At 39.6% G+C, this 20788-nt stretch overlaps 1 protein-coding gene across 5 annotated transcripts in view; it reads left to right on the plus strand.

The window, feature by feature from the left end:
- The window catches only part of utrn (utrophin), a 393845-nt gene that overhangs the window by 236829 nt on the left and 136228 nt on the right, over nt 1-20788 (plus strand). For all 5 annotated transcript variants that reach the window (XM_062044584.1, XM_062044587.1, XM_062044585.1 and 2 more), the window contains one exon: nt 18178-18350. In XM_062044584.1, the coding sequence (XP_061900568.1) occupies nt 18178-18350 (173 nt within the window). The remainder of the gene's footprint in view (nt 1-18177; nt 18351-20788) is intronic.

A 20788-nucleotide genomic window follows, 5' to 3' on the forward strand; every position in this document is an offset into this window, starting at 1 on the left:
GCCAACTTTTGACATATAGCCTGCTATTTAGTAGAAATAGGCCTCGGGGTGTGCTTGTACGCTTGTGTTCATGTGCTTAGTTCGTGATCCTGTTACATGGTTGCCTAAGTCTGTGTAGGCGGCATCACATCTGCTCACCTCGCATAGCAAGTTGTTCTGCTGCCTTCTGCCGACTCGTTATTTCAATTTGCCCCATTAAAATATAGTATTTCGTCACTCTACTTCCTGTTTTTTTTTGCCACAAGATAAGCATCATTTCTTATTTCTGTTGCTTCACATGCATATATTGTGTTTGTAACCATTTAAATGTGTGTATTATGCCTTACTGAGGTTTTTTGTCAATGCTACTACCAGTTGCAGTTCTCAGTGTTGACCACCGGGAGTATAGAGAATTTGTCGTATGTCTGATATTTATTATTTTGTACACTGGTGGTAGTTTTATTTGCATCAGGTTAGAATGTTGTGTGTGTTTATAACAGTAGGTCTTACCATGGGTTGAATGTCATGCAGTGCATTCGGAAAGTATTCCCAGCGCTTTACTTTTTCCAAATTTTGTTATGTTACAGTCTTATAAATCCATTTTTGTCCTCAAAATTATACACACAATACCCCATTATGACAATGTGAAAGTTTTTTATTTTTGAATTTTGCAAATGTATTAAAAATAAAACAAATAAAAAAATCACATGTACATAAGTATTCACAGCATACTTTGTTGATGCACCTAGAGCCTCAAGTCTTTTGAATACGATGCCACAAGTTTGGCACACTTGTCTTTGGGCAGTTTCGCCCATTCCTTTTTGCCCATTCCTCTTTGCAGCATCTCTCAAGCTCCATCAGGATGGATAGGAAGCAAGCATCAGTTTTTTTCCAGGATGTTTCTGTACAAGGCTGCATTCATCTAAGTCAGGGAGGTAACCCAGAACCTGATGGTCACTCTGTCAGCGATACAGCATCCCTCTGTGGAGAGACGAGAACCTTCCAGCAGGACAACCATCTCTGCAGCAATCCACCAATCATGTCTGTATGGTATAGTGGCCAGATTTCTTAGTAAGTGGTTTGCCAACATGCACCTGAAAGACTCTCAGACCAAGAAAAACTGAATTATCTGGTCTGATGAGACAGACATTAAACTCTTCGGTGTTAAATTTTCCTGAGGGAACTCTCCTGAAGGAATCAATAAAGTACTATCTATCTATCTAATACCAGGCATCATGTTTGGAGTAAACCAGGCACCGCTCATCACCAGGCCAATACCATCCTTACAGTGAAGCTGGGGGGTGGCAACATCATGCTTTGGGGATGCTATTCAGCAGCAGGAACTGGGAGACTAGTCAGGATAGAGGGAAAGATGAATACAGCAATGTACAGAGACATCCTGGATGAAAACCAACGCTTTCTATTCAACATGATGGAGCTTGAGAGGTGCTGCAAAGAGGAATGGGCAAAGATGCCCAAAGATTTGTGTGCTAAGCTTGGGGCATCATATTCAAAAAGACTTGAGGCTGTAATTTCTGCCAAAGAATGGAGGAAAGGCTGTGAATACTAAAGGACATGTCTTTTTTAGTTTTTATTTTTATTTTTAATACATTTTATTAAATACATTTTAAAAAAACTTTTCATATTGGAATTATGGGGTATTGTCTGTAGAATTTTGAGGACAAAAATGAATCCATTTTGCAATGAGACTATAACATAACAAAATGTGGAAAAAGTGAAGCGCTGTGAATACTTTTGGATGTACTGTTAATAAAATATTGTGCAAAAGACAGTTAAGTGTCTCTTGAACTGACATTCCTATTTGAAAAACTAAACAATCGAAAATAAGAAAACAAAGGAAAATACTTTAAAAAAATCATAAGACATGAGAAAGCCATAATATTTATATTTGATACTTGTTAATTCTGCACCACCATTATTATACAGTATCATGAACAATTGGATTGTTATATTCATTGCTACTTTTTACACTCACCCGAAACAATTAGAACAAAATAAATATCTAAGAAAATGAATTAAATTAGATTAAATTAAATAAGTTTAAATTAAAAATGTTATAAAATGCAGCTGAGATAAGCTCCAGCACCCCCGCGGCCCCGGAAGGGACAAGCGGTAGAAAATGGATGGATAAAATATTAAAAGCAATACAGAAAACAAAATCAATCAATCAATCAAAGTCTATTTGTATAGCCCTTGATCATAAAGTGCCACAAAGGGCTTCACAAACCACAACGGCACCCCCGGATCTGAACCCACGTCCGGGCAGGGAAAATGTCAAGTCAATGGGTCAAGTAATTTCAAAGAAAAAAATCAGTCATTAGCCACAGACTGAATGATGTCAAACATAACAAGTACTGACATAACATAACTACTGTAAAACATCTTTAATTTGTCATCCTACTCCACATTTTTTTATTTTTGCCATTAAATTATCCCTCCAATCACAGCAGTCTCGGCGTCAGCTCATTCATATATTAGACACAAACAGAAATTCCACACGCTGTCTCGTCGGCATGAATCAAAAATGCTGTTTAAAGAGCCTCAAGTATGTAGATCTTTTTAATTAGCGAAAGCGTACTTCAAAGTATTCTTCCTATGAATATTCAACCTTGTATTTGTCTTTTTCTCTCCTGTCTCTTGGCTTCACAGCCATCTGTCTGCTTGTCTTTGATGTGCACCACATGTCTCGACAGTTTTTGTTCCTGATGCCAGCGTGCATTGTCACAAACACATCTTTAATGTATGTGGCGCAAGGTAATGGATAGCCCCAAAGATGCTTCCAAGAGGCTCACAGCAGACAAACATGCCATTTATAGAAGTCAGACTTATGTAATACCAACTATTTCTTGTCTCCGCAGTACATATTCATATCTTCATAGGATGAAATGGACATGGAAAAAATCGTTTCCAGGGTTATCATGTGACCTTTATGAACAGTTAAAGCATATGTTGTAAGGAACATTTTAACGCTCATGCAAGTGGTAAAAGAAATGAACCACTTTTGAAAGACATTCTGACATTTTTGACCGCCATACATGTCCAAAAAAAGTTAACCGCTGTTTAAATAAATTGTTAACATGAATGCACGGTAAGTCGTGTCACACAAAGACAAATCAGAACGATGTAAATCAGGAGTGTCCAAACTTTTTCCACTGAGGGCCGCACACGGAAAAATTTAAGCATGCGGGGGCCATTTTGATATTTTTCATTTTCAAACATAACAAAATATATAGATTTTTTTTTTTTTTTTTTAACATTTAGGGCTCCTGGGGCCCGTAAAGTGTCTCAGTCATTAAAATGTTAAAAACAAGTCAAATTATTATTGCCTATTATTATATATGCCTTTTCTGTCAAAGACAACTTTGTTTTTTATAGTAAAACTGAAATGTGCAGTATTTCCCCCCACCGCCCAAAACATTCAGCAAGCAATTTGTGAAGTAATTGGAGCCCTGAAAAGATCAATAATGCATGACACCATTGATTTTATTTTCATTATTATTTTTGATTAATCACAGTGAAAAGATAAAATCCCACTAAATATCTTTGGGATCCAAAAGGTATTCAACTCATAAAGTGATACATTTGTATTATTATTTGTTTTACTTTCAACACTTAAGTTACGAGATCAACTTCAGATATATCTGTCGATTTTAGGTTTGAACTATTATTGTAATGTTTATTATTATTATTTTGTTTGTTTTATGCTCTTTTGTCAAAGAAAACTTGGATGTTTTTATATGGCAACCACACAATATATGCAATATTTTTCCACATAAAACATTTTAATGTGAAATATTTGAAGTAATTGGAGCCTTGAAGGTGTCAATAATTCATTATTATTGATTTTTGTATTTTTTTTTTTTTTTTGAGCAATGGCAAAAAAAAAGGAAAATAAAGATAGACAAAATTTTTAAAAAAAACAGCCTGCTTGCAGCTTTGTGTAAACATTGCAACGTTTTCTAGTTAGATTTCACCTCATTCCACTTTTTTTAATGTTTTTTTGATTTTTGCAATGGCATTTCCAGAATGTGTGGCGGGCCGCTAAACAATTAGCTGCGGGCCGCAAATGGCCCCCGGGCCGCACTTTGGACACCCCTGATGTAAATGCTGTTCTTCTTCTTTTACTACCTCCGCCAGGGGTCTCTAAGTTAGTTAATACATTAGAAACTTAACTCAAAAGCTTATGGGCGGATTTTCATTCAACTTTCAGGAAATACCAGTAATGCAATAAAGAACAAGTGATTACCTTTTGGGGCTGATGCATATCAGTGCCTGGAATTAGGGCTTTTTTACTATTGACAGGTAGGGCCTGGTGCAGGTCTGTGCTATACGAGTGCTTTTTTAGTTGTTATTGTTAAAAGTTAAAGTTAAAGTGCCACTGATAATCACACACACACACTAGGTGTGGTGAAATTAATCCTCTGCATTTTGACCCAGCCCCTTGTTCACCCCCTGGGAGGTGAGGGGAGCAGTGAGCAGCAGCAGTGGCCGCACTTAGGAATCATTTTGGTGATTTAACCCTCAATTCCAACCCTTGATGCTGAGTGCCAAGCAGAAAGGTAATGGGTCCCAATTTTATAGTCTTTGGTGTGACTCGGCCGGGGTTTGAACTCACAACCTACCGATCTCAGGGCGGACACTCTAACCACAAAGCCACTGAGCAGTTGTCTGAACTTTTTCCTGTGAGGTCTGCATACAGCGAAACTTCGATTTCCAAACTTAATTGGTTCTTTGACAGGGTTTGTAAATTGTAGCAAATATATCCTTAAGAAACAATGTAAACATGACTAATTGGTTCCAGCCTCGACAAAAGTACATATTTTAGTAATTGTTTGCACACTTTCAACACAGTAAAACACACTATAGTATACTAAAACAAGAACTAGCTGAACTGTCCTCATTTTCAGCCACCCTGCACACACGCACAAACACACATACACAAACACACTGTCACTAGTTATGTGGTGCACTCGTAGTTTGAAATCACAAAACTCCTTAACTTTAACAGCCAGGTCACTAGAATGATTAAGTAAAGGAAAAAAATACAATTAATTTGACCTTATTGGCGAAGAGAGAAGGAGGGGGAGAAAGGCAAGGCAACTTTATTTGTATAGCGCTTTTCATACACAAGGCAGACTCAAAGTGCTTCACAGACAACAAAGTGAAATGAAAGAAAATAAAAGCAAAATTAAAATGCAGACAATAAAAATAAAAACAGTACAGACGTTAAAAGTTAAAAGATTAAAAGATTTAGCTGAAAGCTAAGGTAAACATAAAATCTTCAGTCTAGTTTTAAAAGTAGTCAGGAAGCAGTGTCGTACAATGCTCTGGATACTCGTTCTAATCCTGAATTTTTCAAACCACACATTGCTTGTCCATTTCCTGGTGTTCTGTTGAAATACCTAACGCTACTGAGCATAGATAGAATAGAATACAAAGTACTAATTGCTTTCCCAAGTTAAATACCAATCGAAATAAGGGGGCGCTACAAGTAAGTAATTATTTTAAAATATATAAAGTATTTATCTTATAGCGTCTCCTGACCAGTAGGCATGTAGACAATTACAGCGTGAGGAAGTTCACATTGACGCTAACAATGGTAGCCTACATTTTCGTTTTTGTCGCTGTTTAAACAGAAATAGAATTTCAGTGAAAACAATGAAGCGAAAACAAAGGTTGTGTGTGTACCGAGGAACTACGACAATAAGAGCCGTGCCCAAACGACTACCTAGCGGTAGTGGAAACTTTATTTGGTGAATAAATATACTTGTCAGAATGTGCTACCTCTATATCATATAAATAATACAATTATAACCGTTCTACAGTGGGAACGTTATTTGATATCAAAATCGGCATTTCAAAACTTAATGTAGCATTACCGTATTTTTCGGACTACAAGTCGCTCCGGAGTATAAGTCGCACGGGCCGAAAATACATAATAAAGAAGGAAAAAAACCTATATAAGTCGCACTGGAGTATAAGTCGCATTTTTGGGGGGAATTTATTTGATAAAATCCAACACCAAGAATAGACATTTGAAAGACAATTTAAAATAAATAAAGAATAGTGAACAACAGGCTGAAAGAGTGTACTTTATATGAGGCATAAATAACCAACTGAGAGCGTGCCTGGTAGGGATGTGCGTATCGATCCTGTGGTATCGATATATCGATACTCACATGCTACTCATTTGGCATCACTTTTCTGAAAAAAGTATCGATATAAACCAAAAAACGGCGTGTGGGGGGTGCAAGCATCACTTTCAGATGTTTTTGATGACTTACTTAACTTACTATGTGCTGGGACACCCCTGTACCTGGCAGAGTATAGAGCTGGCCCAGTCACGTGATAGGAGACAGCGAATGAGCGTCGTCAACGTGCAACACACACACAGCCAGCCGACTGTAGCGATGCAGCCAGGCATATCCAGTGTTGTCCAATTGTTGACTTAAAACAGGCATTGTTTTTTTGTTTTTAGTATTGTTTACTGAATATTTTTGTTTAAATGATTATCCTAAATTCAAATAATTTCCACACAGGGGAATTTACTGTTAGTTGAAAATTGCTTGAGTATTTAAAACAAGATAAGAAAGAGATACAATTTGGAGATTCTTCATCTTTGCATTACAGTTTTATTTTTTTCCAAGAAAATCTTGAATATATGATTGAATGTGATTTTGGTTTAAATCTGTAACATGATTTCTTACATTTCGAAAACATTAGCCTATTTCATATTTCATTAATTGCTAATTATATCACAAACTTTAAAAAATAACTGCAGCTTTTTGCAATTCGGATTTGACTGTTAGTTGGAAAGCCCTAATATTTAATTATTATTATATATAATATATAGTTATTATTATATATAATATTTAATTTATTTTTCATATTTATGTTATTTATTTTAATTTTACTTTTATTATATATTGACCATAATAAATGTGGTATAAATGGTCTGTATTTGTCTTGTGATTTGTCTTAAATAATAACAATAATAATAATATTTTTGACTGACAAAAAATTGCCAATAAGAAATTATTGGTATCGGTATCGGTATCGATGAAAATGCAAGAAAAAGTATCGGTATCGTATCGAATCCTAAAAGTGTGATATCGCCCATCCCTAGTGCCTGGTATGTTAACGTAACATATTATGGTAAGAGTCATTCAAATAACTATAACATATAGAACATGCTATACGTTTACCAAACAATCTGTCACTCCTAATGGCTAAATCCCATGAAATCTTATACGTCTAGTCTCTTACATGAATGAGCTAAATAATATTATTTGATATCTTACGGTAATGTGGTAATAATTTCACACATAAGTCGCTCCTGAGTTTAAGTCGCACCCCCGGCCAAACTATGAAAAAAAATGCGACGTATAGTCAGAAAAATACGGTATTTGACACGGCCGCGTAAATTGACAGACAACGCTATCGACGGGGCGACTCTTTTGGACAGAACACTGTGAGTCATATTAAGCCTGAAAAACTAGATACATGCTATAAAATAGCAAGGTAGCTGAGCAGCGTAGCGAGCGACAACACTTCTGAGCTGACAATGAGCACCGGACATTGATAAGCCTGCCTACAATGCTTGTGCTGCTGGGCACAAAATGTCTTCCCTGCAAGGCACACCATAAATTCGAATAACAAAACATATTTTTATTCGATCTTTGGCTCGTAAATCGAGGTTCCACTGTACTTTCAAAAATCAAATAAAGCAAGGGTCCTCTTTGATATTCATATTTTTTAAATCTTAAAACGTTGTAGTAATATTTAAAAAAATAATACAAAGTTGTACAAATATGAAATACAAAATGTTATGTTATTTTATGTCATTAGTGTCAATATTTCAGTTATTTGTTTTTCCATTTTTACTGTTTTTTGGTGCAGCAACTCGCAAACTGCAAATTTGGACACCGCTAACTTAGTCATATTTTACTGACCAACCAGGACAGTGTGCTACATCCGTCGCTACACTTTGTCATGCCTTCTGTGTTGGCATGACAAAAAAGCCAAATTGTTGACATTTGTGTTTAATAGACCAAAAACAAATGTCCACTGCTGAGGACGTTAGTTTTCTGAAGGTTATTGAAAAGTTAAATTATATTATTCAATTATATTATAAATGATTTGCCCCTAACTTTTTGAGTTGAGTTGCTGACTAACAATCACTCAATCAATCAATCAATCAATCAATCAAAGTTTATTTGTATAGCCCTTAATCACAAATGTCTCAAAGGGCTGCACAAGCCACAACGACATCCTCGGCTCAGACCCCACACCTGAGACAGATAGACAGCCCCCCAAAAAACTACAGTACATAGCCTTGCAGGGGTAATTAATCAAAGGATAAATGAAATCGGAGCATTTTTGTTTCTTCATTCGCTTCCAAACAGGCTGCAAGACGGTTCACTTTTAGCATCGGTCTCAGCACTTGGACGCGATTGTTCAATAGCGGAATTAAATAAACGGAGTGAACCCTCTTGTCAGTTATCCACTCTCTTTGTCTGTGTGGGTAGAGGCAGGGCTGCTTGCATACGCACACAAAGAAGTTTGACCTTGTATTGTAAACAGAAGGTAACACAGGAAAAATTATCTGGATCAGTCCCGAAACCAAATCAGTTGAGTCTTCTGACATTTCTCCCAGGGGGGCGGGGTCCTAACATCTGCGGTCCCCTTCAAGGTTTCTCATTTTATCCCATTGGGTTGAGTTTTTTCTTGCCCTGACGTGGGATCTGAGCCGAGGATGTCGTTGTGGCTTGTGCAGCCCTTTGAGACACTTATGATTAAAGGCCTACTGAAATGAAATGTTCTTATTTAAACGGGGATAGCAGATCCATTCTATGTGTCATACTTGATCATTTTGCGATATTGCCATATTTTTGCTGAAAGGATTTAGTAGAGAACATCGACGATAAAGTTCGCAACTTTTGGTCGCTGATAAAAAAAGCCTTGCCTGTACCGGAAGTAGCGTGACGTCGCAGGTTGAAGGGCTCCTCACATTTCCCCATTGTTTACACCAGCAGCGAGAGCGATTTAGACCGAGAAAGCGACGATTACCCCAATAATTTGAGCGAGGATGAAAGATTTGTGGATGAGGAACGTGAGAGTGAAGGACTAGAGTGCAGTGCAGGACGTATCTTTTTTCGCTCTGACCGTAACTTAGGTACAAGGGCTCATTGGATTCCACACGTTCTCCTTTTTCTATTGTGGATCACGGATTTGTATTTTAAACCACCTCGGATACTATATCCTCTTGAAAATGAGGGTCGAGAACGCGAAATGGACATTCAGAGTGACTTTTATCTCTACGACAATCCATCGGTGAAGCACTTTAGCTACGGAGCTAACGTGATAGCATTGTGCTTAAATGCAGATAGAAACAAAAGAAATAAGCCCCTGACTGGAAGGATAGACAGAAGATCAACAATACTACTATCAGGAGACACCGAACCAAACACTGGACCTGTAACTACACGGTTAATGCTGTGCCGCCTGTCGAAGCCTAGCAATGCTTTTGCTAACGACGCCATTGAAGCTAACTTAGCTACGGGACCTCGTCAGAGCTATGCTAAAAACATTAGCTATCCACCTACGCCAGCCCTCATCTGCTCATCAACACCCGTGCTCACCTGCGTTCCAGCGATCGACGGCGCGACGAAGGACTTCACCCGATCACCGATGCGGCCGGCAGCTAGCGTCGAATAGCGCGTCTGCTATCCAACTCAAAGTCCTCCTGGTTGTGTTGCTGCAGCCAGCCGCTAATACACCGATCCCACCTACAGCTTTCTTCTTTGCAGTCTCCATTGTTCATTAAACAAATTGCAAAAGATTCACCAACACAGATGTCCAGAATACTGTGGAATTTTGCGATGAAAACAGAGCTGTTTGTATTGGGATACAATGTGTCCAAACACTTCCGCTTCAACCATTGACGTCACGCGCAAACGTCATCATATCTAGACGTTTTCAACCGGAAGTTTCCCGGGAAATTTAAAATTGCACTTTATAAGTTAACCCGGCCGTATTGGCATGTGTTGCAATGTTAAGATTTCATCATTGATATATAAACTATCAGACTGCGTGGTCGGTAGTAGTGGGCTTCAGTAGGCCTTTAAGGGCTATATAAATAAACCTTGATTGATTGATTGATTGACATTTCCTGAACATTTCGTCAAAATTCAACCTTCTTTGTTTTACTTTGAATTCTGGTTGAACTCTAAAATCGAATGACTTCTGGCGTATTGGACGTTTGGAAATCCCTACTCACTTTATGAACTCGATCACCACTTCATCTCATATGCATTCTCTCGCTTCTTCCTCCGCTTTTCACCACCTCAAAGTCTCTTGGTACGCCTCAGAAGCGCCACCTGACACACGCCGTCCACCCATGCAGGCCATCTCAGGAAATGGGCGTGTGGTGTGTCGAACTATGTCAGGGGACAGAGTGGGTGGGAGTGCGAGAGCGAGTGAGAGGTGGGGAAAGGGAGGATACTGATTAAAATAATAAACAGCTGTGAAAACCAGTGGGGCTGCTGGTGGCCCGCAGAACCACCGAGGCTGCCAGCGGCACGGGGATCCAGCCGGTACCGCGCCCAGGTACCCCATTGATCCACGAAGGAATCAACTTCATGTCTGTCGTCATCTCAAGGACTGGCAAACTTGGCGACGTGTGGTCCTGGCTGGTCCATGAGGACTCTATGAACACGTGGCTTTGATTTCCAGCGCAAGAAGAAAGCATTCTTTGACTAAGTGCTCTAGTCATGGCAGTGATTAGGGGGGGTGTGGTAGAGCGAGAGCAGACACTGAGGTGACTCTGTGTCCACCTTTTGGGGAATGGACCATGTGCTTCTTTGTTTGGATGTAAAATAAGGTTCCTTTTATCGGAGGTCTTCCATAGTGGACATCGCGCCATTCATGCCCAAAAAGGAAGCTCTGTTTATATCCCTCGAGAAAAACCCTTATCTCCAATTTGCAGACTTCCATTTCAAGATTTGTTGGATTCCCCATTCCTGGCTGCAAATTATGCGCTGTCATCATTTAGCTGTGACTCTGTCAAAGCTCTAGCGCCACCCGTCGTCCTGCTAATCCCGATCACAGCTGCCACAACATGCTTGCAGGGGTAGCTGTTTTCCTCGCCATCTTGGCTTGGATGTGACTGGATCTGGTTATCCATGAGTGGTTTAAGTGGGATCAAGACCTTGGATTTCTTTCAATTTAAGCATAGCTCTTGATTTGAACTTTTTTTTTTGTTTTCCAACCAAAGTTAGAGAGGATGTAGGGCTGGGCTTGATGTTTCCAAGAAGATGTAGGTGGATTGGGTCATCCATGAGTGTGATGTGTGAAGTGGGATCAACGCATTGGCTTCTTTTGGATTTAAGATTGGCTCTTGTACTGGACCTTTTTGACGGCAACTTTGGATGAGAGTGGAGAGGATGTAGGGCTTGGAGAGAGTGGGAGGAACCAAAGCACACACTGCAATATGATTGGTTTGAATTTCAGCTTGCAGGAGCTCCTCGGCAAGTTTGAACAGGTATTTATTTGCTCCTTCCCGCTGCGTTTCGGCCTTAAATTTGCCATTGACGTTTTGAACTTCCCAGGAAATGTGTAAATGTTCTCCATCCTCCACTGGAACTGTATGTGCTCTGTCCAGTCATTGAAATGGAAAGTATAGAGAGTCTTTGATTAGGTTCAGACGCAGCGCCTTGATTTACTGTAGCTGACCTTTTTTTTTAGCCTGAACTTAAAAGTTAAACAAATAAGGCTCATTTTGAAAACCGAGCATAATAAGTATGTTTGGAAAAAGACATCAAACTATATTCTAGGGTTGTATGGTATATCGGTATTAGTATAGTACCGTGATACTAACGAATCATATTTGGTACTATACCGCCTCTGAAAAGTACCGGTCCGCCACAACCCCCCGCGCCCCCGTCGTTGTCACGTCATGACATTGCTGGTTTACGAGCAGACGAGCATGTTCGGCAGTGCACAGTCACGGAGTACTTACAAGCAGACACAGTGTGTAGACAGAAAAGGGAGAAAGGACGCATTTTGGCTTAAAAACTAACGATAAAGGTGAAGTTATAACACTGAAACGCCCTTAGGAAGAGGTGCTTTAAGACATGGCTAGCTAGCTAGCGGCTAATGTCCAGCCCCAGTCGGCAATATTTTAGCTACTCAAGAGGCTTTTTATGCCCAGCGTCGTCCCACAACCAATGGCTTCTGGTTGCTCTTGTATATTTCTCCTTACAGTACCTGGTAGGGTTGTACAGTATACCGGTATTAGTCTAGTACCGCATTACTTATGAATCATTTTCGGTACTATACCGCCTCTGAAAAGTACTGGTCCCCCAGCCCCCGCGCCCCCGTCGTCGTGACGTCGTGTCATTGCTGGTTTACGAGCAGAGGAGCATGTTCAGCAGCGCACAATCACAGAGAAAAGGGAGATTGGACGCATTTTGGCTTAAAAACTAAAGATAAAGGTGAAGTTATAACTCTGAAACACCCTCAGGAAGAGGTGCTTTAAGACATGGCTAGCTAGCTAGCGGCTAATGTCCAGCCCCAGTCGGCAGTGTTTTAGCTACTCCTAAATCACTAATCCTCGCCTTCATGGCGACAAATAAAGTAAGTTTCTTACAAGTATCATCCCTGCAGGACGAGGAATAGCTAAACATGCTTCACTACACACCGTAGCTCACCGGCGTCAAAATGTAAACAAACGCCGTTGGTGGATCTACACCTAACATTCACTGTAATGATACCAAGTACACTAGCATATCTCGATACTTGATAGTACTATGATTATGTCTATATTTTTTGGCATCACATCTTCTTTTGTTTTTTTTTACATTTATATTATGTTTATAAACTCAGGAAATATGTCCCTGGACACATGAGGACTGAATATGACCAATGTATGATCCTGTAACGATTCCTGGGCGCGTTACCGCTGCTGCCCACTGCTCCCCTCACCTCTCAGGGGGTGATCAAAGGGATGGGTCAAATGCAGAGGACAAATTTCACCACACCTAGTGTGTGTGACAATCATTGGTACTTTAACTTTAACTGTAACGACTGGGTATCGGATTGATACCCACATTTGTGGTATCATCCAAAACTAGTGTAAAGTATCAAACAACAACAGAATAAGTGATTATTACATTTTAACAGAAGTGTAGATAGAACATGTTAAAGAGAAAGTAAGCAGATATTAACAGTAAATGAACAAGTCAATTATTAATACATTTTCTAACACTTGTCCTTAATACTTTTGACAAAATAATAGAATGATAAATGACACAATATGTTACTGCATATGTCAGCAGACTAATTAGGAGCCTTTGTTTGCTTACTTACTACTAAAAGACAAGTTGTCTTGTATGTTCACTATTTTACTAAAGGACTAAATTGCAATAATAAACATATGTTTAATGTACCCTAATAATAATGCAATTTTTTTGTGGTGCCCTTTATTTAGAAACGTACCGAAAAGTATCGAAATAATTTTGGTTTCGGGACAACACTACTATACTCCAACCAGCATCCAGCAAAAACACGTCCACACTCCTGTCTGTGCCTCTGATTAGACATTTTGATGGCCGCCATCTTTTTCAACCAATCTTGCTCAAATTTGACAGACGTGTGCTTTTCCGTTAAAAGTGTGTGTCAAATTTTGTAGTGATTCGGCAGGTGTTGTGCAGCGTGTGTGAGAAATTTCAAGTCAATCAGACCTGAAGGCAGACAGAGGCAACACAGTAAGGGTGCATGTTTTGGAAAATGTTCAAATTTTTGTGTGCAGCGGTTTAGGACTAGTTAAGTTACAAATACATAAAGTCATTACTCACAAGTTATTTGTACGTATGATTGTATAGTAGTTATGCTTTGAGGTTTTTTTGTCTGTGCAACTGTCTCTCTTGTACTTTTGATTCCATTTCACACGAATAGAGCATGAAGTGTGGTCAAACAAGAAGCCTTTTGTTGCACACTATCCCTTTCGTCACACTAATATTTTGTTTGCAGTGTGTGTGGGTGTGAGAAGTCAAATTAGTCTTTTCAATATATAAAATTGTAAATGGAGCTTTTATAAATACATACATGCCCTGTGAATGCCCATCTGTCTTGTACGTGCTAAAGTTGAAGAAATAAAAGCAAGCACTTGGCTAATGACTTGAGTCACGACCAGCTGGCTCTGTTAGCAACATGAATCTTTTCTTTTGAGCTGCGATGTGTTGTCATTGTATGCATGCCAATCATTTAGTGCATGTCACACACACACGCACACACACTTGCTTTTTATATCTAATGAGTAGTTTCCGTTTTTAGTATTCAAAGGAAAAATGCACTACAAAAAACGTGCATCGGAGCACTAAAAATATAACACGTTAAAAGCCTTCTGGCTGTAACTGAGCGTCTTGAATATTTGGATAAAATACTGTTTTCATTTGTTTGTTTCTGTTTCGTGCTTCAACTCAATGATCTTCTGATAGACGTTGTTTATTCATTCTTTAATTGCATGCAGAGTCCCACAGAGATACTTTCTATGACCTCTGCGTAATGTCTGAATGATGCACACATCTTCCATGTCAGCAGATAACACATTAAAATGCCTTTAAATTCTCACGTATCGTTTCTTACTAACTGTGTGCACTAAATTTGACAGAAGAGTTTTTCTCGAATCAAAATTGGCACAATCCAAATGGTGAACATGCTTTTCTTTTTGCCATAGCAGAATATGATATGTAACCACGGTGGGAGACAAGGAAAGACCAGTGTGTTGTTTCCTTTAATGTTAATAAGCTTTCAACCTTATGGAAAGGTATAGTTATAACAATTTTATAGACAAATTATATATGGTAGAGAGTTGGGGGGGGGGCATGACAGAAAATATTTGCGAAGCCCTGAATGAAATAGAAATTATTATGTTCATTCTTGAAATAAGCAGACATGTATTTACATTTTCTACAATCATAAGGTTTTATGCTAATTGCAAATAATACGCAAGCAACAACTTAAACTGGTAAAACTGTGTCAAATAATTTAAAAAAATGATTACAGGCTATGTAGCTCATTTTCTTGTACTAATTTTGTCCCATTTGCGAATCTGTGTCTGTGCTGCAGGCAGTGCTATTCACGCAACACATCCATATGGTGCTGGAGTCTTTATTTAGCGTTCGAATGGCTTGAACGCAAAAGGAGTCCCACTAGAGAGCGAGTGAGAGGAAAGTGGAGCAATTTTACACATCCCAAAAATAAAACATTTGACAGGATCCTCGCCGCTGAACCATGGATACAGGCTAATACACAGATGCACACCTCACAAAAACCCTGGAGGTGCGGTTGTGTAATACAGTGTTTTTCAACCTTTTTTGAGCCAAGGCACATTTTTTGCATTGAAAAATTGCGGAGGCACACCACCAGCAGAAATCATTAAAAAACGAAACTCAGCTGACAGTAAAAAGTCGTTGTCGCAAGTGTTGGATATGAATTCAAAGCATAAGTCAAAGTCAAAGTCAAAGTCAGCTTTATTGTCAAACAACTGTTTGTACAGGACATACAGGTGGACGAAATTACGTTCCTCTCACAACCACGGTGTCTATAAATATAAAGTGTAAAAGAAGAATAAAAAAAGACAACAATTTAAACAGTCGCATGAGGGGGGGGGAAAATATACAGGGGAAGAAGATATTACCAGAATATCTATAATATCTATCTATTGTATATACAGTATTGCAACGTAAGTATTCAAGTATTTAGATGGGAGTGCAAAGTGCAATGTAAACAGTGTAAACAGTTAAAACAGTTAGCAGCATTTTGAGTCCGGAGTAAAGTGGCTAAGTGATAGATGGTGTGTGTGTGTGTGTGTGTGTGTGTGTGTGTGTGTGTGTGTGTGTGTGTGTGTGTGTGTGTGTGGGTGAGTGGGGGGGGGGGTGGGGTGTAGTGTCTCAGTTCACAGTTCAGATCAGATTGCAGGGCAGAGTGAGAAGGGGGGGGGGGGGCCGGGAGAGAGTTCAGCTTCCTGACAGCCTGATGGATGAAGCTGTCTCTCAGCCTACAGCTTCGAGCTCGGAGGCTTCTCAGTCGTCTGCCGGATGGCAGCAGTCTGAAGAAGCCGTGTGAGGGGTGTGTGATGTCGCCTGCCACGCGGAGTGCTTTGCGTGACAGGCGTGTGTTGTAAATGTCCTGGAGGGAGGGGAGGGGGGCACCGACGATCTTCTCAGCTGCCCTAACTGTGCGCTGCAGCGTCCTGCGGCAGGACGCCGTGCAGCCTCCGTACCACACAGTTATGCAGCTGGTCAGGATGCTCTCAATGACGCCCCGGTAGAAGGAGTGCATGATGGAGGCTGAGGCTTTTGCTCTTCGCAGTTTGCGGAGGAAGTAGAGGCGCTGTTGAGCCCTCTTGGCCAGTGATGCAGTGTTGGTTTTCCAGGAGAGGTCATCTGTGATGTGCACACCCAGGTATTTGGTGCTGCTCACTCTCTCCACCACCGCACCGTTGATGGTCAGAGGAGGGTGCTGGGTGTGCGCTCTCCTGAAGTCCACAACAATCTCCCTTGTTTTCTCTACATTGAGAGAGAGATTGTTGTCACCGCACCATGTGGCCAGTTGGCTCACCTCGTCTCTGTAGCCGGTCTCATCGTTATTGTGGATGAGACCTACCACAGTTGTGTCGTCCGCAAACTTGACGAAGAGGTTGGTGCTGTGCTTCGGCGTGCAGTCGTGGGTCAGCAGGGTGAAGAGAAGGGGGCTCAGCACACATCCTTGAGGGGCCCCTGTGTTCATGATGATGGTGCTGGATGTGTACCTGCCGACCCGGACTGCCTGTGGTCTCCCAGTCAGGAAGTCCAGCAGCCAGTTGCACAGCGACGTGTTCAGCCCCAGCCGGTCCAGTTTGTGAATCAGCTGCTGTGGGATGATGGTGTTAAATGCTGAACTGAAGTCTATGAACAGCATCCTGGCGTAGGAGTCTTTAGTGTCCAGGTGGGTGAGAGCTGAGTGGAGGGCTGTGGAGATTGCATCATCGGTCGATCTGTTGGCCCGATATGCAAACTGGTAGGGGTCCAGGGTGGGGGGGAGGATGGACTTGATGTGCTGCAAGACTAGCCGTTCGAAGCACTTTGTGATGATGGGCGTCAGTGCAACGGGACGGTAATCGTTGTAGCTGGATGGGGAAGCCTTCTTGGGAACCGGGATGATGGTGGTTCCAAGCATGCATCACTATAGCTCTTGTCTCAAAGTAGGTGTACTGTCACCACCTGTCACATCACACCCTGACTTATTTGGAGTTTATTGCTGTTTTCCTGTGTGTAGTGTTTTAGTTCTTGTCTTGCACTCCTATTTTGGTGGCTTTTTCTCTTTTTTTGGTATTTTCCTGTAGCAGTTTCATGTCTTCCTTTGAGCAATATGTCCCGCATCTACTTTGTTTTAGCAGTCAAGAATATTTCAGTATGTTTTTATCCTTCTCTGTGGGGACATTGTTGATTGTCATGTCATGTTCGGATGTACTTTGTGGACGCCGTCTTTGCTCCACAGTAAGTCTTTGCTGTCGTCCAGCATTCTGTTTTTGTTTACTTTGTAGCCAGTTCAGTTTTAGTTTCGTTCTGCACAGCCTTCCCTAAGCTTCAATGCCTTTTCTTAGGGGCACTCACCTTTTGTTTATTTGTGGTTTAAGCATTAGACACCTTTTTACCTGCACACTGCCTCCTGCTGTTTCCGACATCTACAAAGCAATTAGCTACCGGCTGCCACCTACTGATATGAAAGAGTATTACATGGTTACTCTGCCGAGCTCTAGACAGTACCGACACTCAACAACAACACATCATTTGCAGATTATAATTACTGCTTTGCAAAAAATATTTTTAACCCAAATAGGTGAAATGAGATCATCTCCCACGGCACACCAGACTGTATCTCACGGCACACTAGTGTGCCGCGGCACAGTGGTTGAAAAACACTGGTGTAATAGACGGGGAATAGATGCGAACACCCACATCCAAAAAAAGCTCAGTCACTTTTTTAGATAAGATCTAAGGTAGCATTAATATGGGTGCAGACATTGCTCAGGGAGGTTGACGTCTTTATAGACAGGGAGCATCTAAAGGCCATTCTATAAAAAATACAATTGTACATTTAAGTGACGTCTCTTCTCTGACTGTGTCTGTGCAGGACATCCAGGCTGAGATCGACGCTCACAATGACATCTACAAGAGCGTGGACGGAAACAAGTCCAAGATGGTCAAAGCACTGGGAAGCTCGGAGGAATCGGTGTTTCTTCAGCACAGGCTGGATGACATGAACCACCGCTGGAGCGACCTCAAGGCCAAGTCGGCCAACATACGGTCAGTGGAAACTACAACATGATTTTATTGTGAAAGACAAAAATCACGACTGTGTCTAACTCATCCAAACATGCCTTTATTGGCCTAAAATAGAACGTTAAGGGGATATAAAACACAAAATGGTGCCAAAACAATCACTGCTCACAAAGATCTGCAAAAACTGCATTATGAAATGCTGTAAAAATATGGAAGTAGAATTGTCTCACATCAACTTATATACATCAATATGATATTAATACATATGCATATATTAATAAATATACAAATACAAATACAAATGTGATATACAAATAAATAAATAATTTGTATAAATAAACGTGTATTTGTAAATATATTTTTGAGATTTGAAAATATATACAAAATTAAATTTATAAATATAAAAATGTGACATACAAATAAATCAAGAATTTGTATAAATAAACGTGTATTTGTAAATATATTTTTGAGATTTGAATATAAATATGCTTGATTTTGTATTTGTATATACGTGGATCCCTTTTTTGCTTTTGTGTCGATGAGACATTCCTCCCACAAACCAGATGCACAAATAAATGTGACCTACACATTCCCTTGAACAACCAGCAGAGGGCACTGCAGCCAGAGCGACCTCGGTCACAGAACATTATATGCATTATATGCAAAATGCCCGGAGTTCTCTGCACAAAAACAATCCACGTCTTTACAGAGAGAACGCACAACGGGCCTGAGCTTGCTAACGTTAGTGTTGTATTAGCTAATGCTAATTCATCCAGTTAATCTGAAAGACCGTGCTAGCTGCTTATTTTACTGTATCAATGCCGTTTAATGACCTTGTCCCGATGTAGATACTGAGCTCTTATCAGTGCAATGTGTGTCATATCATCATCATATATCAATCATCATATGACCCTCCCTAGTGTGCCTCTGATTGGCTTGCCAGTGTCTGACCATGTCTATGACCGAGACCGCTCTGGCTGCAGTGCCTTCTGCTGGTTGTTCAGGGGAGTGTGTAGGTCACATTTATTTGTGCATCTGGTTTGTGGGAGGAATGTCTCATCGACACAAAAGCAAAAAAGCAATCCACATATGCAAATTCAATACAAATACAAAATCAAGCATATTTATATTCAAATCTCAAAAATAGATTTACAAATACACGTTTATTTATACAAATTATTGATTTATTTGTATGTCACATTTTTATATTTATACATTTTATTTGTATATATTTTAAAATCTCAAAAATATACTGTATTTACAAATACGCGTTTACTTATACAAATTATTTATTTATTTGTATATCACATTTGTATTTGTATTTGTATATTTATTAATATATGCATATGTATTAATATCATATTGATAGATGTATAAGTTTATGTGAGACAATTCTACTTCCATATAAAAGGCATGCCAGAGTGTTAGTGGGTAACATGGTTTGCCCTCATAAACTCTACAAGTTTAAAATTTGACCAATCGTCAAAGCTCCAGTTTACACCTCGATTCTGTCAACCACAACCACCATCGGTCTATAATAGGCCTGAGCAATAACTCAAACAAATCGATTTATTGTTGCTGACGATTTTAAAAAATAAAAAGTAAATGTTTTCTCATTTTGTTCCAGCATATTAATTGCCCCCAGGAGCTTCACATAGAGAAACTTAATGGCTGCTAACGCGAATGAGAGCAAGAACTATGTTCCAAATAAAATAATAATGTCATTATTTTGCATTTGCAACATCAGACGTAGACCAAGAGAATGCACGTTGCAAAGTTTCTTTAAAAAGCAGTAGCACTACAAACTTATTCCAGCATCTGAAACAGAGGCATCTAGCGGAGTGAGGAAAGTACAACTCTTTACGAGGTGAACAACAAACAAAAAACAATATTATAAGAAATGAGCACAATTAAGAGCGATCACTAAAGCGGTCGCCCTGCACAATTATATTGTAAAGCTGTGGTTCCCAATGACCATAAATGAGCAGAAAAACCTGAATTTATCCACTTATTAAAACTTTAAACCCCTCTCAATGTTTACAGAAGTAAGAGAATATTTAAGTTTGCACTTAAGTAATCTCATTGTTGGAGCTTTTTTGCATGCAATGTGCAATGCTACATTTCCGTTTAACATAGTATTTTATTCAAATTAGAAGATTTGCGACCCAGAGAAAGTTCTTTATTTAGTTTTTTGAAAATGATTTTAGACAAAGTACAATTTATATCTGTTCTAAACGGAACAACTTAGAGAGTAAGATGGAGTGTTCATGCCTCTGTAAGTTGTGGCATTGTTTCTCTTCTGTCTTTCTTCTTTCAAACTCCTTTTTTAAAATCCAAGTAAAAGCAAAACTTGTTTTGAATTATCTCTCCCGTTTGTATTCATTGGTTTCTTTAAAATGTAAGAAAACATTTTCAGTGAAAAAAAATCAGGGATGTTATTTTTAGGCCCTTTTTCCCAGGCC

Source organism: Entelurus aequoreus, linkage group LG04, assembly GCF_033978785.1.
Source record: "Entelurus aequoreus isolate RoL-2023_Sb linkage group LG04, RoL_Eaeq_v1.1, whole genome shotgun sequence".
NCBI classification, from domain to species: domain Eukaryota; kingdom Metazoa; phylum Chordata; class Actinopteri; order Syngnathiformes; family Syngnathidae; genus Entelurus; species Entelurus aequoreus.